Consider the following 19,536-nt stretch of genomic DNA (forward strand, 5'->3'; position numbering starts at 1 on the left):
CCTCGCCAACCCATTGTCTGAGGGTGTCATTTGGTACCCCTCCCCCAGAACACCCCAATACATCACTTTGTAGCGGGTCCCCAGTGTGTCCTTCACAACGCCCCTCCGACACGACACACCCACCTATCCGTAGAAAGAACACGAGATCTCTGGAATTATCAATGTGGCACAAAGTGTAGAAACTTCCATTTATTTACATATGTACAGTGAAGGATGGCACCATAGGGGGTGGCGGTGTACAGGCGGAAAGGCACAGCGCCAGCGAACCCAACAACATCAATGAGTGCAAGACGTGATCTGTGTAAAATCTGCTATACATTCAGTATTGAAACATACTGGCCGGTTCTATATACAGCCCACAGGAGGAGCGGAGCGGGTCTGTGTGCAGTGTGCCCCCTATCGCCCTCTTCTGGTGAATATTGCAGGGTCAGTGTGCCCTCTATCGCCCTCTTCTGGTGAATATTGCAGGGACTGTCTGCCCTCTATCGCCCTCGTCTGGTGAATATTGCAGGGTCTGTGTGCAGTGTGCCCTCTATCGCCCTCTTCTGGTGAATATTGCAGGGTCAGTGTGCAGTGTGCCCTCTTCTGGTGAGTATTGCAGGGACTGTGTGCAGTGTGCCCTGTATCGCCCTCTTCTGGTGAATATTGCAGGGACTGTGTGCAGTGTGCCCTCTATCGCCCTCGTCTGGTAAATATTGCAGGGTCTGTGTGCAGTGTGCCCCCTATCGCCCTCTTCTGGTGAATATTGCAGGGTCAGTGTGCCCTCTATCGCCCTCTTCTGGTGAATATTGCAGGGACTGTCTGCCCTCTATCGCCCTCGTCTGGTGAATATTGCAGGGTCTGTGTGCAGTGTGCCCTCTATCGCCCTCTTCTGGTGAATATTGCAGGGTCAGTGTGCAGTGTGCCCTCTTCTGGTGAGTATTGCAGGGACTGTGTGCAGTGTGCCCTGTATCGCCCTCTTCTGGTGAATATTGCAGGGACTGTGTGCAGTGTGCCCTCTATCGCCCTCGTCTGGTAAATATTGCAGGGTCAGTGTGCAGTGTGCCCTCTATCGCCCTCGGTCTGGTGAGTATTGCAGGGTCTGTGTGCACCGTGCCCTCTATCGCCCTCTTCTGGTGAGTATTGCAGGGACTGTGTGCAGTGTGCCCTCTATCGCCCTCGTCTGGTAAATATTGCAGGGTCAGTGTGCAGTGTGCCCTCTATCGCCCTCGTCTGGTGAGTATTGCAGGGTCTGTGTGCACCGTGCCCTCTATCGCCCTCTTCTGGTGAGTATTGCAGGGACTGTGTGCAGTGTGCCCTCTATCGCCCTCGTCTGGTGAATATTGCAGGGTCTGTGTGCAGTGTGCCCTCTATCGCCCTCTTCTGGTGAATATTACAAGTCTGTGTGCAGCCTGCTCTCTATCGCCCTCTTGTGGTGAATATTAGTAGTGCATACGGGGAGGGGGGGGGGGGGGGGGGGGGTGTGACTGTATATACGCATTCATTTTATATTACCCCAAAACTCTATACTTGTGTGAGAAGCCTCAGATGGAAGCAACTGTGCTTTCAGGGCTACATGTTACTTTTGTGATGGTGTCGTCATCACAAGGGACATCACCTGCCAGGAGACGAGAAAGATCAGCCTCCGCCTGGTGCTCCTCACACAGGGACAATTTTTTTACAGGTGTATTTCCATTTATAGGGTCACCCGACCAATCAGCAATATTTTAGCCTTAGGTGGAATACAATGACTTCTAGTATCTGCTGGGACTTCCTACAATAGTTGTGGCCCCAGCCCCCCCCCTCCATACAGCATCTCACTTGTCCTGCTGAATTTTCCAGCAAGGGAAGCGTTTGCCAGGCGATGGAGAATGAAACTCGGAGGGGTGAGGTTCTGGTGATGGGGAAGTGGGGAGCACCCTGCTATTGTGGGCGGAGTAATTTAGGTGAGGAAAGGGATCACACGGTACACAGCCCCGCTCCTCCTTGGGGGGGGGGGGGGGGGGTCAGAGCTGCAATCTGGATTTTGACCTTTTCTGGAAACACCAGATTGTACAGGTCCCACAAATTCATCTCAAACAGAATGTGAAGACCAACAAGAGGTAGAGTCATGTCACGATCAGGCGTCTTCCCATCATGCCATGACATCCATCGTTACATTCATACCAGGTTCCTCCAACTTCATTCATGACATCCATCGTTCCAGTCATACCAGGTTCCTCCAACTTCATTCATGACATCCATCGTTCCATTCATACCAGGTTCTTTCAACTTCATTCATGACATCCATCGTTCCAGTCATACCAGGTTCCTCCAACTTCATCCATGACATCCATCGTTCCATTTATACCAGGTTCCTCCAACTTCATCCATCGTTCCATTCATACCAGGTTCCTCCGACTTCATTTATGACATCCATACCAAGTTCCTCCAACTTCATTCATGACATCCATCGTTCCATTCATACCAGGTTCCTCCAACTTCATTCATGACATCCATCGTTCCATTCATCCCAGGTTCCTCCAACTTCATTCAGGCGTCAGCCATGACATACATTGTTCCAGTCACACTAGGTTCTTCCAACGTCATCCATCATCCTAGGTTCCTCCATCTTCCTCATCCAGGCATCAGCCATGTCATCCATCGTCCTAGTCCAGTGATGAGGAACCTTGGCATCCCCACATGTTTTTGAACTACATTGCCCATGCACTCTGCAGTATAGCTGAGCATCATGGGAAATGTAGTTCCAAAACATCTGGGGTGCCGAGGTTCCCCATCACTGTCCTAGTCATACTTGGTTCTTCCAGCTTCATCCAGGCATCAGCCATGACATCCATCATACTAGGTTCTTCCAACTTCATCCAGGCATCAGCCATGACATCCATCATACTAGGTTCTTCCAACTTCATCCAGGCATCAGCCATGACATCCATCATACTAGGTTCTTCAGGCATCAGCCATGACATCTATCATTCCAATCATACCAGGTTCTTCCAGCTTCATCCAGGCATCAGCCATGACATCTATCATTCCAATCATACCAGGTTCTTCCAGGTTAATCCAGGCGTCAGCCATGGCATCCATATTTCCAGTCATCCCAGGTTAATCCAGGCGTCAGCCATGGAATTCATATTTCCAGTCATCCCAGGTTAATCCAGGCGTGCTGTAGCAGCGTCAAGTCTTAAAGTGTCTTGGAGGGGAAACATGGGGGCGGGTCAGTGTGCAGGTTGGTCCCCGGAGCGCACTACAAGGACATTGAATCTAGAAGACCTATTCCTAGACAAGGACAGGACAGTCAATGGAGTGTGATGAGGGTCAGCGGAGTGAACAGGTCACTGTTTGATCTCCAGGATGGAGGGATTGTGGTCCAGGATAGCCAGAATAATCTTGTCCATGTATTGCCGCAAACGCAGGTTGATCTCCTCTTGTTCCTTCAAAGCTTCCATCAGCTGAAAGAAAAAAGAAAAATCAGATTAATAAACCTTGTTATTCCTAGTGGCCCAAACGCCCAACATCTGCCTCCTCTATACCAATGGAGGGCCAATAACAGAGGATTCTAGGGGGCAGCCCCCTATACCTGGGGATATGAGCAGGTCCCCCAATTTTGGGCGTGCCACCCCCCACACACACGGCCTGGAATAACAGAATTCTGTAACTAAACTACTCCTGTGTGCAGGATGAGAGGGGGGTCATAGCATAGAATTCTAGGAATCAGCGCCCCCACCAGGCCGGGAATAACAGAATTCTCGACCCAAACTACCCCTGTGTACAGGATGGGAGGGAGTCATAACAAGGAACTCTGGGTAGCAGTAAACCCGTGCAGTAAATTTGAGGGGTTCCATAATAGGCAATTCTGGGTGGCAGCCCCTCTGCCTTACCTAGGATAACGGGGGGCCCCAAGAAAATTAGAGACAGACCCTCACAAGAGATGTAGAGTACAGGAGAACTGAGTGGTGGTATAATTTAATTATAAAGAGGAAAGGAAGGGGGCAAAGCAATAGCCAAACATCTGCCTCCAGCGTCTGTCCTCAGGCGGCCATCTTACCTCGTCCTTCGAGGCGGTGTCGATCTCGGCTGCCAGTGACTGCGCCTTTGTCTGGGTGGAGAAGAGATGCTTGGCTTCATATAGGCTGAGGCTGAGAATCTGCCCGCTGAGGTCATCGTTCTGGTCCCGGAGCTTCTGGTTGTCCTGGGAAAGGAGCACAAGGGTTAGAAAGAGGGTTGGGACAGCGTCAGAGACCCAACAATGGGATGTGCATACCCCCAGAAACACAGCCGCAGTGTATTAGATGAAGAATTTACTGTGGTCAATATATCTAAACCAGAGGTCTCCAAACTTTTCACTATGACTGCCATACTGGAAATTTTACACATTTCTGCAGGCTGGAAAAAAAACAACTAAACCCTAGCCATAACCCTAAACTTTGCCCTAGCCATAACCCCAAACCTAACCCTAGCCATAACCCCAAACCTAACCCTAGCCATAACCCCAAACCTAACCCTAGCCATAACCCCAAACCTAACCCTAGCCATAACCCCAAACCTAACCCTAGCAAAAAAAAAAAAAACCTAGCCATACCCCAAACCTAACCCTTGCCCTGGCCATAACCCCAAACCTAGCCCTTGCCCTGGCCATAACCCTAAACCTTGCCCTAGCCGTGACACTAAACCTAACCCTTGCCCTAGACATAACCCTAAACCTAACCCTTTCTCTAGCCCTAACCCATTGCCCTACCTGTAACCCTAAACACGTTCCCTTGCCCTAGCCATAAACCCAAACCTAACCCTTGCCCTGGCCATAACCCTAAACCTTGCCCTAGCCGTGACACTAAACCTAACCCTTGCCCTAGACATAACCCCAAACCTAACCCTAGCCATAACCCCAAACCTAACCCTTGCCCTGGCCATAACCCTAAACCTAACCCATGCCCTGACCATAACCCTAAACCTTGCCCTAGCCGTGACACTAAACCTAGCCCTTGCCCTAGACATAACCCTAAACCTAACCCTTTCTCTAGCCCTAACCCTTGCCCTACCTGTAACCCTAAACACGTTCCCCAACCCTTGCCCTAGCCATAACCCCAAACCTAACCCTAGCCATAACCCCAAACCTAACCCTAGCCATAACCCCAGCCCTGGCCATAACCCTAAACCTTGCCCTAGCCATGACACTAAACCTAACCCTTGCCCTAGACATAACCCTTGCCCTAGACATAACCCTGAACCTAACCCTTTCTCTAGCCCTAAACCTTGCCCTACCTGTAACCCTAAAACTAAAAACGTTCCCCAACCCTTGCCCTAGCCATAACCCCAACCACTGCGGCAAGAAATGGAATTGTGTCACACTATTTATGTTATCATGGTCAAAGCCAAAGTTGCTCTGTAAAGTTGCACAAGTGTGAATGAAGTCTAAATTTTACTTGGAGCAACAGAGAAAGAGCAAAAAACAGACATTCTAAATAAACCTGAGCCCAGTGTCCCCCCCCCTTATCTCAGAGCCCCCCCAAAGAGTCCTGGATAAAATCTTGCAGCGAGAGAGTCATTACCAGTTTGAGGCGTCTGATCTCATGCTCCAGCTCGGATTCGCGGGTTTTGGCGTTGTATTCGTACAGTCCCGCAGACGAGCTCCGCCCCCGACCATTTCTCTCGCAGTCCAAGCGGTACACCTGTAGATGCTCCAACTCCTTCCGCAGATCTTCAATCAGCTGCAAATGTACAAAGCAGACAAATCGTCATCATGACGGATAGTATACTGATTATTATAGGAGGGTCAGAGGGGAGCGGGTCATAGAACGGACAGCAAGCCCCCTGTACTGGGAGCGGGTCATAGAACGGACTGGCAGCTGTCCAAGCCCCCTGTACTGGGAGCGGGTCATAGAACGGACTGGCAGCTGTCCAAGCCCCCTGTACTGGGAGCGGGTCATAGAACAGACAGCAGCCGTCCAAGCCCCCTGTACTGGGAGCGGGTCATAGAATGGACGGCAGCCGTCCAAGCCCCCTGTACTGGGAGCGGGTCATAGAACAGACTGGCAGCTGTCCAAGCCCCCTGTACTGGGAGCGGGTCATAGAACAGACAGCAGCCGTCCAAGCCCCCTGTACTGGGAGCGGGTCATAGAATGGACGGCAGCCGTCCAAGCCCCCTGTACTGGGAGCGGGTCATAGAACGGACGGCAGCCGTCCAAGCCCCCTGTACTAGGAGCGGGTCATAGAACGGACGGCAGCCGTCCAAGCCCCCTGTACTGGGAGCGGGTCATAGAACGGACGGCAGCCGTCCAAGCCCCCTGTACTGGGAGCGGGTCATAGAACAGACTGGCAGCTGTCCAAGCCCCCTGTACTGAGAGCGGGTCATAGAATGGACGGCAGCCGTCCAAGCCCCCTGTACTGGGAGCGGGTCATAGAACGGACGGCAGCCGTCCAAGCCCCCTGTACTAGGAGCGGGTCATAGAACGGACGGCAGCCGTCCAAGCCCCCTGTACTGGGAGCGGGTCATAGAACAGACAGCAGCCGTCCAAGCCCCCTGTACTGGGAGCAGGTCATAGAACAGACAGCAGCCGTCCAAGCCCCCTGTACTGGGAGCGGGTCATAGAACGGACGGCAGCCGTCCAAGCCCCCTGTACTGGGAGCGGCTCATAGAACGGACGGCAGCCGTCCAAGCCCCCTGTACTGGGAGCGGGTCATAGAACGGACGGCAGTCGTCCAAGCCCCCTGTACTGGGAGCGGGTCATAGAACGGACGGCAGCCGTCCAAGCCCCCTGTACTGGGAGCGGGTCATAGAACGGACGGCAGCCGTCCAAGCCCCCTGTACTGGGAGCGGGTCATAGAACAGACTGGCAGCTGTCCAAGCCCCCTGTACTGGGAGCGGGTCATAGAACGGACGGCAGCCGTCCAAGCCCCCTGTACTGGGAGCGGTTCATAGAACAAACAGCAGCCGTCCAAGCCCCCTGTACTGGAAGCGGGTCATAGAACAGACAGCAGCCGTCCAAGCCCCCTGTTCTGTGAGCGGGTCATAGAACGGACAGCAGCCGTCCAAGCCCCCTGTACTGGGAGCGGGTCATAGAATGGACGGCAGCCGTCCAAGCCCCCTGTACTGGGAGCGGGTCATAGAACAGACAGCAGCCGTCCAAGCCCCCTGTACTGGGAGCGGGTCATAGAACAGACAGCAGCCGTCCAAGCCCCCTGTACTGGGAGCGGGTCATAGAACGGACGGCAGCCGTCCAAGCCCCCTGTACTGGGAGCGGGTCATAGAACGGACAGCAGCCTTCTAAGCCCCCTGTACTGGGAGCGGGTCATAGAACGGACGGCAGCCGTCCAAGCCCCCTGTACTGGGAGCGGGTCATAGAACGGACGGCAGCCTTCCAAGCCCCCTGTACTGGGAGCGGGTCATAGAACAGACGGATAGTATACTGATTATTACAGGAGGGTCAGAGGGGAGTGGGTCATAGAACGGACAGAAGCCGTCCAAGCCCCCTGTACTGGGAGTGGGTCATAGAACGGACAGAAGCCGTCCAAGCACCCTGTACTGGGAGCGGGTCATAGAACAGACTGGCAGCTGTCCAAGCCCCCTGTACTGGGAGCGGGTCATAGAACAGACTGGCAGCTGTCCAAGCCCCCTGTACTGGGAGCGGGTCATAGAACGGACGGCAAGCCCCCTGTACTGGGAGCGGGTCATAGAACGGACAGAAGCTGTCCAAGCCCCCTGTACTGGGAGCGGGTCATAGAACGGACGGCAGCCGTCCAAGCCCCCTGTACTGGGAGCGGGTCATAGAACGGACGGCAGCCATCCAAGCCCCCTGTACTGGGAGTGGGTCATAGAACGGACGGCAGCCGTCCAAGCCCCCTGTACTGGGAGCGGGTCATAGAACGGACGGCAAGCCCCCTGTACTAGGAGCGGGTCATAGAACAGACTGCAGCCGTCCAAGCCCCCTGTACTGGGAGCGGGTCATAGAACGGACAGAAGCCGTCCAAGCCCCCTGTACTGGGAGCGGGGTGGAGGAAATCGCATATGATAATATTTTATGCAGATTTTTATTAGAATGACGCACTGGATACTCTCAGTACAGCGCCATCTAGAGGCCAATGTATTATGAAGTATTCAGAATTTACAGGAAGTGCCCAAAGAATAGAATGAGAAGGGGTCCAAATCCTGAATATAGCGCACATTCACACCTCTTGCGTGGCTTCACGTTCCCGCTGGAAGTTCTGCCGGTTTTGCCGTAGTTTATCCATCATTTTCTTGTACAGATCCATCTCATCTTTCAGCCGCAGGCTGGTGTCCTCCAGCCTATCAGACATGCGCTGTCTCTCCTGAGGAGCAAAAAGAAGAACAACTTTATATGGAGGAATAGATATGGTGGAGATACTCATCAGGGGAGATAAAACTGGAGCACTCAGAATCTGGTGGAGCTGTACATGGAAGCCAATCAGCTTCTAACTTCAGCAAACAAACCTGGGGGGCTCCCTGTAAGTCCCCCCCCCACATAACTCCCCTTGGGCTCCTCTCGCCCCCTCATACCCCTAGTGCTCACCTCATCTATCCTCTCTGTATGAGACTTCAGTCTGGTGATGCTGGTTAGTAACTCTTCATTCTCCTCCTCCAGCTCCTGAACCCTGAAACACGGACAGAAAGTTGTCTCATCTTAGTATAAAGACAGGTCCTCTTCATGGACCCGACACAGGAAGTCCTGACAATAAAATAAACCACGGTAGGGATCGCTGTATATTATGTGTCTCTATGGAGTAGGGATCGTCATCATTCCACTTCCTAACCATTATGGAGCTTCTTCATTGCTGGAGCAACAGACAAGAGGATTCTGGGATTCCACTGAATTCAGACCGGGTTTGTACTGGGGTGACCCTGATCCTTGTGGGCTACTTTCTGGATACACAATCTCAATCTGGCCTTTAGTGAGAGAAGGTATAGGGGTGGAGAGACCTCACCTGGCGTTCAGCAGTTCGATCTCTGTTCCCTTTTCCTTCTGCAGCCTGGAGTACGTTTCCCTATGCCGCTTCAGCTCCTCATCCAGAATCTGATCCGACCTGGTCTCCTGGTCCTTCAACAGTTCTTCCAGTTCATGTACCCTGCAGACCGCATATTCCATCACAATCCAATCTCCACCGCCTGTCCCCTGCATCCCTGTCCACCTTCTTCCCCCTGCATATCATCTGCCTCCCTGTCCCCTGCATCTCACCTGCCTCCCTGTCCACCGCCTGTACCCTGCATCTCGCCTGCATCCCTGTCCACCTTCTTCCCCCTGCATATCATCTGCCTCCCTGTCCACCGCCTGTCCCCTGCGTCTCATCTGCCTCCCTGTCCACCGCCTGCCCCCTGCGTCTCGTCTGCCTCCCTGTCCACCGCCTGTCCCCCGCGTCTCATCTGCCTCCCTGTCCACCGCCTGTCCCCTGCGTCTCATCTGCCTCCCTGTCCACCGCCTGCCCCCTGCGTCTCGTCTGCCTCCCTGTCCACCGCCTGTCCCCCGCGTCTCGTCTGCCTGCCTGCGTCTCGTCTGCCTCCCTGTCCACCGCCTGTCCCCCGCGTCTCGTCTGCCTGCCTGCGTCTCGTCTGCCTCCCTGTCCACCGCCTGTCCCCCGCGTCTCGTCTGCCTGCCTGCGTCTCGTCTGCCTCCCTGTCCACCACCTGTCCCCTGCATCCCTGTCCACCTTCTTCCCCCTGCATATCATCTGCCTCCCTGTCCCCTGCGTCTCACCTGCCTCCCTGTCCACCGCCTGTACCCTGCATCTCGCCTGCATCCCTGTCCACCTTCTTCCCCCTGCATATCATCTGCCTCCCTGTCCACCGCCTGTCCCCTGCGTCTCGTCTGCCTCTCTGTCCACCGCCTGTCCCCTGCGTCTCAACTGCCTCCCTGTCCACCGCCTGCCCCCTGCGTCTCGTCTGCCTCCCTGTCCACCGCCTGCCCCCTGCGTCTCGTCTGCCTCCCTGTCCACCGCCTGCCCCCTGCGTCTCGTCTGCCTCCCTGTCCACCGCCTGTCCCCCTGCGTCTCGTCTGCCTCCCAGTCCACCGCCTGTCCCCTGGGTCTCGTCTGCCTCCCTGTCCACCGCCTGTCCCCTGCGTCTCGTCTGCCTCCCTGTCCACCGCCTGTCCCCTGCATCCCTGCTCAACGTTTGCCCCCTGCATCTTGTCTGCCTCCCAGTCCACCGCCTGTCCCCTGCGTCCCATCTGCTTCCCAGTCCACTGTCTGCCCCCTGCATATCATCTGCCTCCCTGTCCACCGCCTGCATCTCGTCTGCCTCCCTGTCCACCGCCTGCCCCCTGCGTCTTGTCTGCCTCCCTGCGTCTCGTCTGCCTCCCAGTCCACCGTCTTCCCCCTGCATATCATCTGCCTCCCTGTCCACCGCCTGTCCCCTGCGTCTCGTCTGCCTCCCAGTCCACCGCCTGTCCCCTGCGTCCCATCTGCTTCCCAGTCCACCGTCTTCCCCCTGCATATCATCTGCCTCCCTGTCCACCACCTGTCCCCTGCGTCTCGTCTGCCTCCCTGTCCACCGCCTGTCCCCTGCATCTCACCTGCATCCCTGTCCACCTTCTTCCCCCTGCATATCATCTGCCTCCCTGTCCACCGCCTGTCCCCCGCATCTCGTCTGCCTTCCTGTCCACCGCCTGCCCCCTGCGTCTCGTCTGCCTCCTTGTCCCCTGCATCTCGTCTGCCTCCTTGTCCACCACCTGCTTCTCATCTGCCTCCCTGCCCACCGCCTGCCCCTTGCTTCTCATCTGCCTCCTTGTCCACCACCTGCTTCTCATCTGCCTCCTTGTCCACCGCCTTTCCCCTGCCATGGTCTGTTCCATTTGTTTTGCCTACCTATCTGACAACTTTCCCCTCTATTTAATCTGCCTGTCCACCATCTGATCTCTCTCTGTCACTCTCATATGTCATGTCTTTCTGTGGCTCACCTGTGCACCAGCTGGGTGTTCTCATGCTTTAATTTGGACTTGACATCTCCGTTTGTCTGGTTGTCGTTCTCCAGCTCTGTCACCTTCTTCTCCAGGTAACTGACCTGTGACAAAGGACACACAGGTTATAGACACAGTCATTTTTTAATGACCCCTGTCATTTCTGCAGCTCAAGCAAACAGCCAGCAGGGGGCAGTGTTAGCTTGTAAATGTTTCTAACCACAAGATGCTCCTGGACTACAGCAGCGTCACCACAGCTTCCACCACTAGGGGTCGCCACACACCTCTGCTATACCCAGTTTTATAGTGACTTGTTGCCAAACATGGGGCCATTATCATCCACCGGCTCCAGAACATGCAGCTTCTATCTCGGTAGATCAAACTGGGGGCACAGGGGAGATAGGCGCAGTTCTGAAGTTGATGAAGCGTCACCACAGTGAATGTGAGGAAAGCGCTTCCTATTCATTTCTGCACACCAGACGCCACTACATTACTTCATCAGAAAATCTGAGGTGGGGTCGCCCTAATTCTACCTTCTGGAGACAGAAGTCATCAGGAGAATTAAAAGTTTGACCGCAATGTGGAGATTTGACTTAAGATGGTTTATGGAAATCCAGGAGACAAAGTGTGCCGGGAACTCTGCGATTAATCCATCGCGTCCTCAGCTGATGGTAAACAAGAGCGCAAATCAGCTGAGGCCACAAGCTGAGCTTGTAACGGCATTATACAGAGAAATGGGACAGGCCAGGGTGGAGGGATCCTGTGTGGTAGTAGGAGAGGATGGCGTCACACCACGAGGGCGGAGGGATCCTGTGTGGTAGTAGGAGAGGATGACGTCACACCACCAGGGTGGAGGGATCCTGTGTGGTAGTAGGAGAGGATGACGTCACACCACCAGGGCGGAGGGATCCTGTGTGGTAGTAGGAGAGGATGACGTCACACCACCAGGGTGGAGGGATCCTGTGTGGTAGTAGGAGAAGATGGCGTCACACCACCAGGGTGGAGGGATCCTGTGTGGTAGTAGGAGAGGATGGCGTCACACCACGAGGGTGAAGGGATCCTGTGTGGTAGCAGGAGCGGATGACGTCACACCACCAGGGCGGAGGGATCCTGTGTGGTAGCAGGAGCGGATGACGTCACACCACCAGGGCGGAGGGATCCTGTGTGGTAGTAGGAGAGGATGACGTCACACCACCAGGGTGGAGGGATCCTGTGTGGTAGTAGGAGAGGATGGCGTCACACCACCAGGGTGGAGGGATCCTGTGTGGTAGTAGGAGAGGATGGCGTCACACCACCAGGGTGGAGGGATCCTGTGTGGTAGTAGGAGAGGATGGCGTCACAGCACCAGGGCGGAGGGATCCTGTATGGTAGTAGGAGAGGATGACGTCACACCACGAGGGTGAAGGGATTCTGTGTGGTAGTAGGAGAGGATGGCGTCACACCACCAGGGCGGAGGGATCCTGTGTGGTAGTAGGAGAGGATGACGTCACACCACCAGGGTGGAGGGATCGTGTGTGGTAGTAGGAGAGGATGGCGTCACACCACCAGGGTGGAGGGATCCTGTGTGGTAGTAGGAGAGGATGGCGTCACACCACCAGGGTGGAGGGATCCTGTGTGGTAGTAGGAGAGGATGGCGTCACACCACGAGGGTGAAGGGATCCTGTGTGGTAGTAGGAGAGGATGACGTCACACCACCAGGGTGGAGGGATCGTGTGTGGTAGTAGGAGAGGATGGCGTCACACCACCAGGGTGGAGGGATCCTGTGTGGTAGTAGGAGAGGATGGCGTCACACCACCAGGGTGGAGGGATCCTGTGTGGTAGTAGGAGAGGATGGCGTCACACCACGAGGGTGAAGGGATCCTGTGTGGTAGTAGGAGAGGATGACGTCACACCACCAGGGTGGAGGGATCGTGTGTGGTAGTAGGAGAGGATGACGTCACACCACCAGGGCGGAGGGATCCTGTATGGTAGTAGGAGAGGATGGCGTCACACCACGAGGGTGAAGGGATCCTGTGTGGTAGTAGGAGAGGATGGCGTCACACCACCAGGGTGGAGGGATCGTGTGTGGTAGTAGGAGAGGATGACGTCACACCACCAGGGCGGAGGGATCCTGTATGGTAGTAGGAGAGGATGACGTCACAGCACCAGGGTGGAGGGATCGTGTGTGGTAGTAGGAGAGGATGACGTCACACCACCAGGGTGGAGGGATCCTGTGTGGTAGTAAGAGAGGATGACGTCACAGCACCAGGGTGGAGGGATCCTGTGTGGTAGTAGGAGAGGATGACGTCACAGCACCAGGGTGGAGGGATCCTGTGTGGTAGTAGGAGAGGATGGCGTCACACCACGAGGGTGAAGGGATCCTGTGTGGTAGTAGGAGAGGATGGCGTCACACCACGAGGGTGAAGGGATCCTGTATGGTAGTAGGAGAGGATGGCGTCACACCACGAGGGTGAAGGGATCCTGTGTGGTAGTAGGAGAGGATGGCGTCACACCACCAGGGCAGAGGGATCCTGTGTGGTAGTAGGAGAGGATGGCGTCACACCACCAGGGTGGAGGGATCCTGTGTGGTAGTAGGAGAGGATGGCGTCACACCACCAGGGCGGAGGGATCGTGTGTGGTAGTAGGAGAGGATGACGTCACACCACCAGGGCGGAGGGATCCTGTATGGTAGTAGGAGAGGATGGCGTCACACCACCAGGGCAGAGGGATCCTGTGTGGTAGTAGGAGAGGATGGCATCACACCACCAGAGCGGAGGGATCCTGTGTGGTAGTAGGAGAGGATGGCATCACACCACCAGGGTGGAGGGATCCTGTGTGGTAGTAGGAGAGGATGGCATCACACCACCAGAGCGGAGGGATCCTGTGTGGTAGTAGGAGAGGATGGCGTCACAGCACCAGGGTGGAGGGACCCTGTGTGGTAGTAGGAGAGGATGGCGTCACACCACGAGGGTGGAGGGATCCTGTGTGGTAGTAGGAGAGGATGGCGTCACACCACGAGGGTGAAGGGATCCTGTGTGGTAGTAGGAGAGGATGGCGTCACAGCACCAGGGTGGAGGGATCCTGTGTGGTAGTAGGAGAGGATGGCGTCACAGCACCAGGGTGGAGGGACCCTGTGTGGTAGTAGGAGAGGATGGCGTCACACCACGAGGGCGGAGGGATCCTGTGTGGTAGTAGGAGAGGATGACGTCACACCACGAGGGTGGAGGGATCCTGTGTGGTAGTAGGAGAGGATGACGTCACAGCACCAGGGTGGAGGGATCCTGTGTGGTAGTAGGAGAGGATGGCGTCACAGCACCAGGGTGGAGGGACCCTGTGTGGTAGTAGGAGAGGATGGCGTCACACCACGAGGGCGGAGGGATCCTGTGTGGTAGTAGGAGAGGATGACGTCACACCACGAGGGTGGAGGGATCCTGTGTGGTAGTAGGAGAGGATGACGTCACACCACCAGGGTGGAGGGATCCTGTGTGGTAGTAGGAGAGGATGACGTCACACCACGAGGGCGGAGGGATCCTGTGTGGTAGTAGGAGAGGATGGCGTCATACCACCAGGGTGGAGGGATCCTGTGTGGTAGTAGGAGAGGATGGCGTCACACCACCAGGGTGGAGGGATCCTGTGTGGTAGTAGGAGAGGATGGCGTCACACCACCAGGGTGGAGGGATCCTGTGTGGTAGTAGGAGAGGATGACGTCACACCACCAGGGCGGAGGGATCCTGTGTGGTAGTAGGAGAGGATGGCGTCACAGCACCAGGGTGGAGGGATCGTGTGTGGTAGTAGGAGAGGATGACGTCACACCACCAGGATAAAGTTATCCTATGCCATAGTGGCAGAAGCACCCTGCTACCATATTTAGTGATGGACAGAACTTATATCAGAGCACACAGAGTAGGAAATATGGGAATTCTGAGAGGCCAATTCGATATCCTTGTCAGAAAATGAAGGAATTTCTGGAAATTATTCATCCAATGCTAAAAGATAATAATAATTCTCAGCATTTTCAACACACAGACACACCCACCTTCTCTGTGATGTCATTGTCACAGGAGTCAATGCTGTCCCGGAAGAGGTCCTCTGTGCTGCCATTACTGCTACTCAGGTTACTGTTGTGGAAGAGCTGCCTGCAAAAAAAAAGTCACATGACCCGTGAGCAAACCGAGGATCTCTCCCGAGTCCATACACCGGTCTAACCAGTACCCCAAATCTCCAATATATCCCCAACATAGGCGGGACTTACCTCCCAAATGCTGTGCTGGTGATCTTTCTGTTTGGGCTGCAAAAGTGAAAGAAAATGATAAGAACATATTAATACCTACAGAATGAACATTACCTGTCCCCAATTATACCACCCACCCCTCAGACCATCACTGGGTGTACCCACACTACCCACCCACCCCTCAGACCATCACTGGGTGTACCCACACTACCCACCCTGGCATCACACCATCCACCCAGGATTGACCCCAATCACACCATCTACCCATGCCTGACCCCAATCACACCACCCACCCGTACCTCAAACCATCACTGCATGTACCCAGGCCTGACCCCAATCACACCACCCACCCGGGCCTCAGACCATCACTCCATGTACCCAGACCTGACCCAATCACACCACCCACCCGGGCCTCAGACCATCACTCCATGTACCTAGGCCTGACCCCAATCACACCACCCACCCGGGCCTCAGACCATCACTGGGTGTACCTAGGCCTGACCCCAATCACACCATCCACCCAGACCTGACCCCAATCACACCATCCACCCAGGCCTGACCCCAATCACACCATCCACCCAGGCCTGACCCCAATCACACCACCCACCCAGGCCTGTCAACAATCACACCATCTACCCTGGATTGTACCTAAGCCTGACTCCAATCTCCTGTACACCCGGGCCTTTCTATGCCTCAGATCATCTTTCTATCTACCCAGGTCTGACTCCAACCATCTACCCATCTAAACATGGTCTCAACATACTATGAAATTGGGCTTGACCCCATTGCTCAATCCTCTGTGACCTGACACTAACATTTCATCCACACAGACCTGACCCCATTACTACATCCACCAGGGCATGGTCCCATCGCACTGCCTACCTGAGCCTGACCCCATCATAATGTCCACCTGGGCCTGGATCACCTGTATATGACCCCATCACACCTTCCATCTGGGCCTCACCCCATTGCTCCATCCACCCCCATTATGCTCCGTCTAACTTTGTGTCCCCTGGCATGAAACTATGTACAGTAATCTCCCTTCCCCGTAGAGCAGCATTGCGTTCTACTGGAATTCCCCATGCACAGCCTGAACTCTTTCAGTGCTAAAGGTACCAATTTGCGGAGTCCATTGTTCCGTCTTCAGACTCTCTATCATTAGGGGAAGTCATGTGGTCACCATGTAATCTGGTCTTCCTCCATGTGTATTGTATAGATGTGTTTGTATACAATGTCTCCATGATATAATGACACCATTGTGATCAGTGTTTACTGTCTGGGCTCCGTCCCCCCCAATAGTGTTCATCTCACACATCCTTCCATTATTCCTCTGTCCAGGAACCCATCCCCCCCACAATCAGGGTACAAGGAGGATAGAATCAGATGAGACTGATGGGAAGAGTCACCTGTTGGCTTTGAGGTTCTTCAGACGGGCCTCCAGGTCGTTCAGCAGGGTGATCTTCTTGCAGCACTGCGTACAATACATGTCCAGTAACTCGCTGTTGTACATGTGCCTCGTTTTACGAGGAGTCTGTCCGGCACTGCGAGGGGAAGAATCTGCGTCAGTATACAGGAAATCTATTGTATCAGACGGGCATGGGGTGCAAATTGTCATCCATGGTTGTGGAAAACGTGCCGGCTGTGACATTTTCACCCTTTTGTTTACTAAAGTGACAGATGTGATGTGAAACCGAGACATTTGCATCTCTTTGTGATGGTGATCAGAGACTCCCAGCTCAGCCCCGTTACAGTTCCTGTGTAATGCAAATCCAGCTAAACATTAACTTTGATACTAGAGGGAGGTGCAGCTACCCGCCGACTAGGGTGCCAGGGGGAGGTGCAGCTACATGCCAACTAGGGTGCCAGGGGGAGGTGCAGCTACACGCCGACTAGGGTGCCAAGGGGAGGTGCCGCTACCCGCCGACTAGGGTGCCAGGGGGAGGTGCAGCTACACGCCAACTAGGGTGCCAGGGGGAGGTGCAGCTACCCGCCGACTAGGGTGCCAGGGGGAGGTGCCGCTACCCGCCGACTAGGGTGCCAGGGGGAGGTGCCGCTACCCGCCGACTAGGGTGCCAGGGGGAGGTGCCGCTACACGCCGACTAGGGTGCCAGGGGGAGGGCCGACTAGGGTGCCAGGGGGAGGTGCAGCTACACGCCGACTAGGGTGCCAGGGGGAGGTGCAGCTACACGCCGACTAGGGAGCCAGGGGGAGGTGCAGCTACACGCCGACTAGGGAGCCAGGGGGAGGTGCAGCTACACGCCGACTAGGGTGCCAGGGGGAGGTGCAGCTACCCGCCGACTAGGGTGCCAGGGGGAGGTGCAGCTACCCGCCGACTAGGGTGCCAGGGGGAGGTGCCGCTACCCACCGACTAGGGTGCCAGGGGGAGGTGCAGCTACACACCGACTAGGGTGCCAGAGGGAGGTGCCACTACATGCCGACTTGGGTGCCAGAGGGAGGGCCGACTAGGGTGCCAGAGGGAAGTGCCACTACGCGCCAACTAGGGTGCTAGAGGGAGGAGCCGCTACGCGCCAACTAGGGTGCCAGAGAAAGGGCCGACTAGTCTGCCAGGGGGAAGTGCCGCTATGCGCCGACTAGGGTGCCAGAAGGAAGTGCCACTACATGCCGACTAGGGTGCCAGAGGGAAGTGCCGCTACGCGCCAACTAGGGTGCAAGAGGGTGTGTAAACAAACCATGTGTGTAAACAAAGCAGCCATGTGTCACTAGATCTCTCCAGGACCGGAGGAAGGGCAGCCATGTGTAACTAGCTCTCCAGGACCTGAGGAAGGGCAGCCATGTGTCACTAGCTTTCCAGGACCTGAGGAAGGGCAGCCATGTGTCACTAGAGCTCTCCAGGACCTGAGGAAGGGCAGCCATGTGTCACTAGCTCTCCAGGACCTGAGGAAGGGCAGCCATGTGTCACTAGAGCTCTCCAGGACCTGAGGAAGGGCAGCCATGTGTCACTATCTCTCCAGGACCTGAGGAAGGGCAGCCATGTGTCACTAGAGCTCTCCAGGACCTGAGGAAGGGCAGCCATGTGTCACTATCTCTCCAGGACCTGAGGAAGGGCAGCCATGTGTCACTAGCTCTCCAGTACCTGAGGAAGGACAGCCATGTGTCACTAGCTCTCCAGTACCTGAGGAAGGACAGCCATGTGTCACTAGATCTCCAGGACCTGAGGAAGGGCAGCCATGTGCCACTAGCTCTCCAGGACCTGAGGAAGTGCAGCCATGTGTCACTAGCTCTCCAGGACCTGAGGAAGGGCAGCCATTTGTCACTAGCTCTCCAGGACCTGAGGAAGGGCAGCCATGTGTCACTAGAGCTCTCCAGGACCTGAGGAAGGGCAGCCATGTGTCACTAGCTCTCCAGGACCTGAGGAAGGGCAGCCATGTGTCACTAGAGCTCTCCAGGACCTGAGGAAGGGCAGCCATGTGTCACTAGCTCTCCAGGACCTGAGGAAGGGCAGCCATGTGTCACTAGAGCTCTCCAGGACCTGAGGAAGGGCAGCCTGGAGCCCCGGACAGGTGTTGGAGTGATCACAGTCCTAATAGCGGTTATAGAGATTTTAGCCTGGTATTTGGCATCCAAAGGGAAGCCAACAAATCATTTCTTCGCTCACCTGGAGGGGACGGAGGAGCCCAGGTCAGAGTAGGCATTGGTCCGACTTTCATCATCGGGACACGGGCTGCTGGGGGCGTAATCCACATCATCTCCTTCCCCGTAGTCCTCAAACTGCTCCTCACCGCTGATGACTGAGGCCGTGGAATGGCTGGAAAACTCCGACAAGGCCGAAGGGTTGAGAAGGTTCCTGAGAGGGAGAGAAAATTGTGAGAGTCAGAAGACCAGAGGAACACCAATGAGGAGAGAGAAGCCCAAATGGGATCTAGTCTGGATCTCTTGGGATCTCCTCACCCAGAGCCACGTATTCCCACTCACCGCTCTCCGGGGAGGTAGAGCCCATGAACATCCTCGGCCTTCCCATCGCTGCGGCATTCATCAGAGACCTCCGAGCTCGGCGTGCTCTCGATGGCGCTGTCCAAGTCCGATTCATGGTGGACATCTTGATGGCCGAGCGTTAAACTCTCCTCATCGGGGAAGAGCTCCGAGTCGCTGAAGGTCGCCTCCGACTCCACATACATCCCGTGAGCGTTGGGGCCGTTCTGCTGGAGAAGAGCGAGGAGAAGATTTACAAAGAGCAAGATTACAAGTCACCATAAAACATGGGAGTCGCCCTGTACACACCGAGACTGGAGAGATAAGAGCTATGGAGGACGTCATCCAATGACAGCACAGCGTCATGTTACCCCTATCCCCAATCATGATTATCGATCCTTTTCAGTCTATACAATCTCAATGGATGACATCCGACAGGATAGCATTGTGAAACCTCAATTACGGAATTATTTACAAACTATAATAAATAGGAAGGTGGGCGGGATTCAGCAG

The 19,536-nt window shown here is 55.2% G+C and overlaps 1 protein-coding gene across 3 annotated transcripts in view; it reads right to left on the reverse strand.

Annotated features, from left to right (window-relative positions):
• Nucleotides 1-2,944: 2,944 nt before the first annotated feature.
• The window catches only part of RAB11FIP4 (RAB11 family interacting protein 4), a 30,056-nt gene continuing 13,464 nt past the window's right edge, over nt 2,945-19,536 (reverse strand). For 2 of the 3 annotated variants that reach the window (XM_040331315.1, XM_040331313.1), the window contains exons 2-13: nt 19,027-19,250; nt 18,710-18,898; nt 16,500-16,634; nt 15,115-15,150; nt 14,899-14,998; nt 10,884-10,987; nt 8,917-9,057; nt 8,505-8,586; nt 8,146-8,283; nt 5,526-5,684; nt 4,025-4,168; nt 2,945-3,428 (exon numbers count right to left, since the gene is read on the reverse strand). In XM_040331315.1, the coding sequence (XP_040187249.1) occupies nt 3,312-3,428; nt 4,025-4,168; nt 5,526-5,684; nt 8,146-8,283; nt 8,505-8,586; nt 8,917-9,057; nt 10,884-10,987; nt 14,899-14,998; nt 15,115-15,150; nt 16,500-16,634; nt 18,710-18,898; nt 19,027-19,250 (1,569 nt within the window). In that variant the 3' untranslated portion in view covers nt 2,945-3,311. Of the gene's footprint in view, nt 3,429-4,024; nt 4,169-5,525; nt 5,685-8,145; nt 8,284-8,504; nt 8,587-8,916; nt 9,058-10,883; nt 10,988-14,898; nt 14,999-15,114; nt 15,151-16,499; nt 16,635-18,709; nt 18,899-19,026; nt 19,254-19,536 lie in introns of all 3 variants that reach the window. The other variant, XM_040331314.1, reaches the window with a different exon arrangement.

Source organism: Rana temporaria, chromosome 12 (genome assembly GCF_905171775.1).
Source record: "Rana temporaria chromosome 12, aRanTem1.1, whole genome shotgun sequence".
In the NCBI taxonomy this organism is placed as follows: Eukaryota; Metazoa; Chordata; class Amphibia; order Anura; family Ranidae; genus Rana; species Rana temporaria.